Source organism: Alligator sinensis, unplaced genomic scaffold (assembly GCF_000455745.1).
Source record: "Alligator sinensis unplaced genomic scaffold, ASM45574v1 scaffold313_1, whole genome shotgun sequence".
Lineage (NCBI taxonomy): Eukaryota > Metazoa > Chordata > Crocodylia > Alligatoridae > Alligator > Alligator sinensis.
In genome coordinates this window covers 2,836,492-2,846,071 of record NW_005841939.1, presented here as the reverse complement: position 1 = coordinate 2,846,071, position 9,580 = coordinate 2,836,492, and the positions used below count along the sequence as shown (strand labels likewise).

The following is a 9,580-nucleotide window of genomic DNA, read 5'->3' as shown; positions in this document are numbered from 1 at the left end:
CAGCCACAAGGTCGCCTCTCAACCTTCTCTTGCAGAGGGTAAAGAGGTCCAGGTGCCCCAGTCTCTCCTCATAGGGCTTGGCCTGCAAGCCCTTGACCATACGAGTGGCCCTTCTCTGGACCCTCTCCAGGTTATCCACATCCCTCTTGAAGTGTGGCACCCAAAACTGCACGCAGTACTCCAACTGTGGTCTGACCAGCGCCCGATAGAGGGGAAGTATCACCTCCTTGGATCTATTCGTCATGCATCTGCTGATGCATGATAAAGTGCCATTAGGTTTTCTGATGGCTTTGTCACACTGCCAACTCATGTTCATCTTGGAGTCCACTAGGACTCCAAGATCCCTTTCCGCTTCCGTGCCACCAAGCAGGTCATTCCCTAGGCAGTAGGTATGCTGGACATTTTTCCTCCCTAGGTGCAGCACTTTGTATTTCTCCTTGTTGAACTGCATTCTGTTGTTTTCTGCCCATATGTCCAACCTGTCCAGGTCTGCTTGTAGTTGTTAAGTCATGTACCTGACTAGGAAGGAGGCTTTGGTTGGGAGGGTCCCTGGGGACCCTGGGGCTGCTTTCCTCACCCTACTTCACTCCTGTCTCCAAGCAGAACATCACTGGGCTGTGTCTGCTGGCTCCTTGGACTCGTTTGAGGGCCAGTGGGCGCTATCTGGTGTGCTCTGCTCAGTGTCCCCTCTTGACACACTTATTTTGAACCTCTGATCAGCTTCCTATCCCCGTGTTGTTTTCCTTTTTATTATTTGTCCCAAAAAATCTGTTGTCCCCTTTTTCTGTAGCCTCTGTGCATTAAGGAGGCTAACGAGAAACTTAGTGGGCTGGGCCCTCATGATTTAAAAGGGTGACAAATAGGCCTGTCACACAGCACTCCCTGGCTGTGGCCCCACCAAGACCTGGGACCTCCTGGTCAACCTCCTCCTGGGCCTGGCTAAGCTGGCTATGTACTCCTGGGCTCTGGCCAGTAGAGTCCCCGGGGACTGCGGGGCCACTTTCCTTGCTCTACTTGGTTCCTGCCTCCGGGCAGAGTATCACTGGACAGTGTTCACTTGCTCCTTGTACTCATTTGAGGAGTGGGTGCTGTTGCCTGGTGTGGTCTGCTCAGTTTCCCCCTTGACACACTAGTTATTAACCTTTGGCCATTGCTTCAGTCCCTGTTTTGTTATCGTTTGTCTCAAGTACTCAGTTGTTGCTTTGTCAGTAGCCTCCCTGTCTAAAGGACTGTCTAAGGGAGGCTAATAGTTTACCTGGTGGGCCTAGGCCAGGGATGGGCAATTATTTCAGCTCGAGGGCCACTTAATGAGTTTCAGCAAGGGTAGCCCTATCCTTTTACAGGTGCCCTGCCCCCTGGTCACCATCTTGGGACTGGAAGTCCCACCCTTAACCCTTGATCTTTGCCACTAGAACTAGACGCCCCTCCCCTTACCCCTGGAAGTACTCCTTTTGGCAGGTGCAGATGCTATTTCAAACAGAAAAAAAATGTTATAGTAGGTATTTGACTTTGTATGATTTGTTTTTATTACAAAAAAATATTTTTGTCATGATTTGTGTAGTATGTATATAGAGGTGACTGCATAATAGGTAAAAAAAAATAAAGTCTTACTCTTGTATTTTGTGCATGGGTGAGTGTGTGGGGTGTGGTTGGGGTAGAGGTATGTGTATGGTGTGTGTGTGGTTTCTGGGGGGTATGGCTGTGTATGTTGGGATTGTGGGGGCAGTGTGTGGGTTTGTGGAGTGTAAGGATGGGGAGGTATGGGGACCTCCACACACTTCCTGTCCCCTGTATCCCCCATGGCGCACAGCCCCTGCTGACTGCAGCAGCAGCAGCAGGTGGGGGTGCTTGTGGCACTGCCGCCCAGCGGCGCACAGCTCTGGCTAGCACAGCTCATGGTGGCAAGTAGTGCAACCTACCCAGCCCACCTCTATCACGCGGAGCTCTTCACAGCACATGTGCAGCTCCTGGCATCCATGCGCCACCGGGGGAAGTCCCGTGCGAGAGAGCCAGCTCCCTTCCCCATGTGCAGCTGCCAGGACTCCACCGGAAATGGATGGGGAGCCCCACATCCTGCTTCTGTGGCAGCAGGGCGCAGTGAAGGCAGCCAGCTCCATCATGCAGGACTTCCCCCAGTGGTGCACAGGTGCTGGGAGCTTCAGGCACGCAACACAGAGCCCTGTACAATAGAGGTGGGCCGGCTTGGCTGCACTCATTGCTGCCATATGCAGCGCTGGCTGGAGCCACACGCCGCCAGGTGGCAGCGCCATGAGCATCCTCAGGGCCCCAGTCTGCTGCTGCTGCCACTGGCAGGGGCTGCGCGCCATGGGGGGGAAGTATGTGGGGGATCCCCCCACCACACACAGACCCTGCCCACCCGAGCTCTGCGCTCCCGCCACCGCCCGGGTGTGGGCTCCCACCAGCACCATGCTCCCCACCCTCGCCCAGCTGCAGCTCCTCCTTCTACACCTGCTGCTTCCAGGAGTGAGTACTGCAGCAGGGAGAAAAGTAGAAGCTGCTGGAGGCCAGGGAAGCTGAACAGATCTCCCTGTGGCTGCTGCAGCCTCACCCAGAAGCTGTCTGCTGGGTGGGCCAGGCCCTTCCACACACCAGAGTGGGGGTGAGATGCATGGGCTGGGTGGGTTGCAATTAATAGGTGGGTGCCCCTGGGCCAGATGAAATTACCTAGAGGGCTAGATTTTGCCCGCTCCTGGCCAAGGCCCGCAATCCTGCAAGGGAACAAATAGGCCTGTGTCACACAGGGGCACAGAGTGGAGGCTGAAAGGAAGAGTGAACTGGGTATAACCAGGGTTTTAACCCTGGGTATAACATAACCTCTGTTCCTCTCTCATTTGCAGCCTTTGGCATATTTAACAGTTGAGCTATTGTTGGCTTCAATAACGGGTTCAGAAATGCCAATAAATAAACAAATACAAAACTTCCAAATCCCAGGTTATTCACAGGGAAAAACGATTGTGCATTTCAGATGTTGACCATGGTATCTGGAGAGGGGAATTGGAGGAGCTTTCTCTGTATTTAAACAACAACCAAATAAAACATTATAAAACAATTATTTGTGTGTTATCACTTGTTAGGACTCACAGGAGCTTCATGTTGGCACAGCCTCAAGTATGCAGAATTTAGGAGGACTCTGGGTGGATTAGGGGTCTTTCTACATGAAGCTCATTGGTAGACTAAGTTCTAGGCTTATAGTTGTGGGGGAAGGGGGTGGGAGGCTAAAGCTATTCAGAACCACTGCAAATAAATTGTGATGGTGCCCAGTTTTGCAGCAGCTACAGTCTGAGTAGCTTCACTGACTTCCTTATCTGTGGCATCAACAGCTGTGAGATTGAGCTGTATATCAACAGGTGTTTAACTGTAGAAGGATATCCTGTCATCTTGAGAAAATCAAGGATTATCAGTAAGAGCCATGCTATAATGTTTTACATTTAGGCTTGTTCCTTTAAGCTTCTTTATACTACTGCATTAGAAAGATGGTGATTCCTTCTCTTTCTGTGACTGATAATTTTTAACGTTTTCACATAGACTCCTAAATGTTTCAGGAGGAATGCTTCTGAGTAATTGTTGGACCAATACAAAATGGTTAGTCCACAGCGCAGGATTATGGTTTTATGCTTAGCGTGTGATTGCAAAAGTGGCAGCTCATTTACATCTCCATTTAATAAGCAATGAGCAACCGTAGCTCCTTTTTAGTAAAGGTAACGTACTAGAAACTGATTTCTGTCCTTCACAGATTTGAAAGTCCTGTGTCATTCTCAGGTTAAGGTCATGAGTGATTTGCACAATCTCATGCATTAACCAGTGCATGACCATGTAATATTCCCTCCCCACAGACCGGAGGAAAGTAGAGTACGGATCTCCTGAATTTTTAGCTACAGAATATTAATAGAAAAATGTGGTGAAAATTAAGTGTTATTTTGTCTCATGTCAAATTGTTCATTGTTATTGTCATGGAGCAAGAAGATCTGTTAATGTAGTGTCTATAACCATATTGTAAGTTGCTAAGTTTTATGAACCTTTCTGGTTTTATACATACCAGGTGCATCTACACATGCAATTAGGGTGAAGAAATAAACAATGGCACAGTTCATGCTGGAGTTTATATTTCCTAGGTTCACATTGAGCTATGGCAGAGCAGCCCCAAACTAGCATGAGGCCCGGAGGGATCAGTTCCAGGCTCCAGGTGGTGGAGGGGCTGGTTGGGGCATGAAAGTGCTACAGTGTGGGGCTAGCCAGCTGGCAATCCCTCCGCCATAGCACCCTTGTGCCTCAGCCAGCCCTGCTCACCTTCTACATGTGCATTGTGGTGGTGTAAATTACTCCACTGTATAATAGTGCTTGTTCCAGACATTACTAACATACAGCAGAGTTAATTAATTTACTGTGCCCTAATACGGGTGCATGTGTAGACGGTGATGCTTCTAATGTGGAGCTAATTAGTCAGCTCCATAATAAAGTACATGTAGATGCACCCACTGTGCACCAGACAGAGGACAAAAGAAATATTCAAAAGTTAAGTTTGATACTAATTTATGTGAACTTTTCAAAAATATATATTCAGATCGTTTTGCTTGTTTCTGCTACTACAGACATGAGAACATTTTTAGAACTGTTTAACATTATTTTTTTTTGGTTTTGCATTATGTAAAGATTAAACAACTTGCTTTCTAATCTGATTTGTTCAGTTCATTTAATATCTGAACAGATTATAACTTTGTTAAATCTGTATTTCATAGGTGGTTATGGAGCAACTGCTTTAAATATAAGACGGGATCCTCTGAAAATCAAAACCACGGGAGATGAGTTCCCACTAACACTTGGTCGAGATGTCTCTGGTGTAGTTATGGAATGTGGACTCAGTGTGTCCTATTTCAAACCTGGTGATGAGGTGAATAACCAGTCCCATTTTTCCTGTCTTTGTGTGTAACAGAATGTGACAGCATCTCCATTAGTAGTTCTTTTCTCTGCAAATATTTTTTTCTTGTCTGTCTATAACCTACATGAGAACCGTGGGGCAGTAATTTACTTCCAACTCCCTCCTAGTTCTTTGAAAAATGTTCAAATTTTCTCTATTCGCTAGTACTAATTACTTCATTTCTTTTTTATTAGGGTCCATTTCAGCTTGCAAATTTTAAAATCCATCAGAGCTACCTATATTTAAAAAAAATGCCTAAAAGTTGCTACATCTTGTTTGATACTAGTATTTTCACAGGAAATTTCTCTTGAGTATCTTTACCTACCCCAGAGATTTTACAGTTATTAGGTAATAACCAACAAAATTTTGAGCCCCATAAAAATTTTGGTATGATTTGTTCTAACTTTCCTTTTTTATTGGAACATATGTTGTGTTTTCAAGTACTTGTACCAGCTTAAGGCTACTGAATGTAATCTGCTTTCTTCAAAAGAGTATATTGTACATAGTACAGTATGTCTTATTTTTATTGGCCATCTGTCCTATGTTTTTCTGTAATATATATATTTTTAAGAAAGCAAGTGAAACATTTTAGTCGAGATGAATGTAGAAAAACTGGCATTTTGGTTAATGACTGTATATTTAATCTAGAATGAAGTTGTTCAGGAGATTGGAGAAAGATTTTGCCATGAGGGAGACTTGGCTGTAGACGCAATATAAAGAAAACAGAAGAAATTGAAATGTTTTTTCCCTTTGTTTTTAGGTATGGGCAGCAATTCCTCCATGGAAACAAGGCACTTTATCAGAGTTTGTTGTAGCTAGTGGAAATGAGGTAACCATACAAAAGTTTGGAATTATTGGCAAAATAATAGATGCTGTTGGTTCTTGCAAAGCTCACATAAATAGCTATTTTGCAATTTTTAGTTTTTTTTCTCACGCATTTAGCTTTTTAAAACCTAGTTATCTCGGCAGCTGATGCTCAGTAAAATGCATCTGCTGCCTCTTTGTAGCTTGCAAATGTATATAATTCTTTGTGGTTTAGATGCAACTTATCCTCTGCTTTAGGTGTCTTTCAAACCCAAGAGTCTCAGTCACACAGAAGCTGCTGCCTTGCCATATGTTGGCCTTACAGCATGGTCTGCAATGAACCAAATTGGGGGATTGAACCAGAACAACTGTGCTGGGAAACGGTAGGTGACTTGTCCTCCTGATACCTTTGCAGTGAATATTTTGTGTTTGGACTGAGATGTCATTGATTTTTGTCTTCCAAAGTTATGTAAAAAAATAGCCTTATGGAGTCTTTATAGACTAGGCTGCAAAACTTTTGAATTTTTATTAATTTGGTAAAGGTGCACATAGAGAGGTATTAGCTGTATTAGTCTGAAGTCAGGCAGAATAAAGGTGCACGTGTCTGGAAATTTACCAGCCTAATTCAGAGACTTGTACCTCTACTCTGACAAACAGTCCTATTAATTTAAATGTAGTTGTTTGCTTATGGAGAGTTTGAAGGATTAGACCCAGGAGTGTTTTAATGGGGAGTGGGTTTTCCTCACCTTTTTGCTTCCTTCCAAACACCAGGAAAATCCATCAAATGCTTACACACATTCTTAACTCTGTTTCCATGGGCAGCCCTATTAAAGTCAATTGGATACTGATATGAGGAAGATCAAGCATGTGCTTGTGTTTGCATGGTCTTGTCCTTTTTTGTGTTTGTAGGGATACTCACATATTTGTCCCACTACAGGGATTACATTGGCAACTTGCAGTGAGGCTTAATCAGAATCCTGCAGAACAGATTGCTTCCATTCTCATCTGTAGTATGGCTGTGCGGTTTGTTCAGGTTACAGGTTCCTGCCTGCAGGGCACCATCTCAGGAAGGAAGGTAGAAGAGAAGGGGGTGGGGGTGAGGGAGGAGAACACAAGATTAACAACCAATTCAAATATAAAACTTTAGACCATTTATCAACCTTCTGCTGTGATAGGGGCAGGTGGAGGGCAAAGGAGAAAAAAGTATTGAAAAATTGAAGGAGAGGTTTTTGGGGGTTTGTTTTTGTTTTTTGTTTTTTCCCCCTTCTGATGAAATCTCCAGGTATTGTGGCCTTCTGGCCAGTTTGTATAAATACCTGTAAAAAGCAAGGCACTTGTAACAGAAGTGTGAAAAAGAATAAAAATTATGAAGAATGAAGTATAATCACCAGAACTATTATGCTGCTTCCAAAATTTAGAACCCAAATAATGAATGACCCAGCAGTAGAACTGGTCTGACCTCCTTTTATCATGGAGTATTACTGTTTTAATGCAGCATATTGCAAAGGACATTGGACTTAATGAAAATATTTCATCTAATTCCTTGGAAGCTATTTAAGTAACTGGCTGTTGCATGGCATGGTAAATTTCATCATGAAAATATAAGGCAAATGTTTGTTCTAAAGGTCAACTACATTTTGAGAAACTAAATTACTCTTTGAAATTGCTTCAGCTCTGATGTCATTGATATTAACCTGAAGTAAATGGTAGAACTTTAGGCTTATCTTGCTCTTTATTTTTATTTTGATGTTTTAAAATATTTTTCTTACTATATGTTAATAGTTTAAATTAACTTAAAGAAATGCTAGAATGTTAAAAAAGACTTTTACCTGTATTCCAGATAACTTCTAATAAGAAGTTAAAACTCCAAACATTTTCTATTTTATGTACGTTGTTTTTTCTGTTTGAATCTGCAGTTCCTTTTATGTTTTCAGTCACTGTTAGAACACACTATTATTGCTCTGAAAAATAATTCATCTGTCACTTACACCTGTGCTCTTAAGTAATATATGTGAATCTATGAATGGTTTCCAGTCTATAGCATTTGGATTACAGACATTGCAAAGGAGTGTTTGTGGGACTTTTTTTTTAACTGTTTCCTATGGGATTCAGACAAATTATACAGAAACTGAAGTGTTTCTGTTGATCCTAGTTTTTCTAAAAGCTTGCTTTTACATACATTACTTTTCTCCTTTTTTGCAGCATAACACTATTGTAATACAGGTTGTTAAATCATGTGTTCAAGTCCTTGAAATAATTTTCAAATACAATTAGTAGTAAATTTCCATTTATTTTATTGCTTCAAGCGCATCAGCATGCATGCATGCCTCTGTGTGTGTGTGTGTGTGTGTGTGTGTAATTTTCTTCTTCTGAAAGAATATCTTTCTTCCAAATGAGACATTTCACTAGTCCTTTGTGCAGTAATTATGTAGTGTTGTAATTCTTAGGGGAAGGTGGTAGTTAGGACGTGGACTAAAGGCAAAAAGTTAGCTGGAAAGAGACCAGGCCAGCATTATTAATCTTATTGTGTTTTGTTCAATTCTGAAATCAACAAACTGATTCTGACCTGTGATGTGTGTTTAAAAAAAAAAAAAAAAAAAAAAAAAGTCTGCATATGCACATGCATCTGTATCCATTTTTACAAGATTCAAAGCAACGTATGTATCCAAATCGATCCAAATGGCTCCTGTCTCCAGTTTCATATCAGCTTCCCTTCATTTCTACTTGAAATATCCCTTGTTGGTATACTTTATTATAATGTGCTTGAGCAATGAAGAACTTCATTTCCCTATTGTTCAGAGCGCTCTTTCTGAGCCAGACTCTGCTGTTCTCTCCTGCTTGTGACAGTTATGTAAATGAGGGTCCCTTTGTCACTGAAACAAGGGTATGTTCAAGCTTTAGAGACTGCTGAGCTAAATACCCTGCTACCATACAGTGTATTTCTAAAAGATTAATCATAGTTTTATAGTAGTTAGGGTCAGAAGGGACCTAAATAGATCATCTAGTCTGACCCCCCGCCACTGGCCAGAGCACATGCTGGGATCACACGACCCCAGACAGGTGTTCATCCAACCTCTTTTTGAATTTACCCAAGGTAGGAGTGAGGACCACTTTCCTAGGAAGTTGGTTCCAGATCCTAGCCACCCTAACAGTGAAATAGTGCCTCCTAATCTCTAACCTGAACCTGTTCTCCAGCAGCTTCTGGCCATTGTTCCTCATCACCCCAGGTGCTGCTGGGGGGAATAAGATCCTTCCTATTTTCTGCTGATCTCCCCTAATGAGTTTGTAGGCAGCCATCAAATCTCCCCTCAGCCTCCGTTTGCTGAGGCTGAACAGATTCAGGTCCCTCAGCGTCTCCTCATAGGGCCTGCCCTGTTGCCCTCCAACCAAGCTGGTGGCCCTCCTCGGAACCTTCTCAAGGCAGGCCACACCCTTCTTAAAGTGCGGTGCCCAGAACTGGATGCAGTACTTCAATTGAGGCCAGACCAATGTCGTGTAGAGGGGGAGTATCACCTCTCTGGACCAGCTTGAGATGCATCTTTGGATGCACGACAAGGTGCAATTGGCTTTGCCGGCTGTGGTCTGGCATTGGCGGCTCATGTTCATCTTGGGATCAATAATGACTCCAAGATCCCTTTCCGCCTCTATGCCGTCAAGGGGGGAGCTCCCCAGCTTGTATGTATGCTGTGGATTCCTTCTCCCCAGGTGCAGCACCCTGCACTTATCCACACTGAAGTCTATCCTATTACTATCCACCCACTTCTGTAGTCTGTCTAAATCTAATTGCAGCCTCTCTCTCCCTTCAAGCGTGCCTACCTCTCCCCACATCTTGGTGTCATC

The 9,580-nt window shown here is 43.5% G+C and overlaps 1 protein-coding gene across 6 annotated transcripts in view; it reads left to right on the top strand.

The window, feature by feature from the left end:
• Positions 1-9,580, top strand: part of RTN4IP1 (reticulon 4 interacting protein 1) — a 43,668-nt gene that overhangs the window by 9,343 nt on the left and 24,745 nt on the right. For all 6 annotated transcript variants that reach the window (XR_001357721.2, XM_025199225.1, XM_006019817.3 and 3 more), the window contains 3 exons: positions 4,758-4,909; positions 5,697-5,765; positions 5,999-6,123. Coding sequence is in view for 5 of the 6 variants with exons in the window: in XM_025199225.1 (XP_025055010.1) it covers positions 4,758-4,909; positions 5,697-5,765; positions 5,999-6,123 (346 nt within the window). In the remaining variant the exon portion in view is untranslated. The remainder of the gene's footprint in view (positions 1-4,757; positions 4,910-5,696; positions 5,766-5,998; positions 6,124-9,580) is intronic.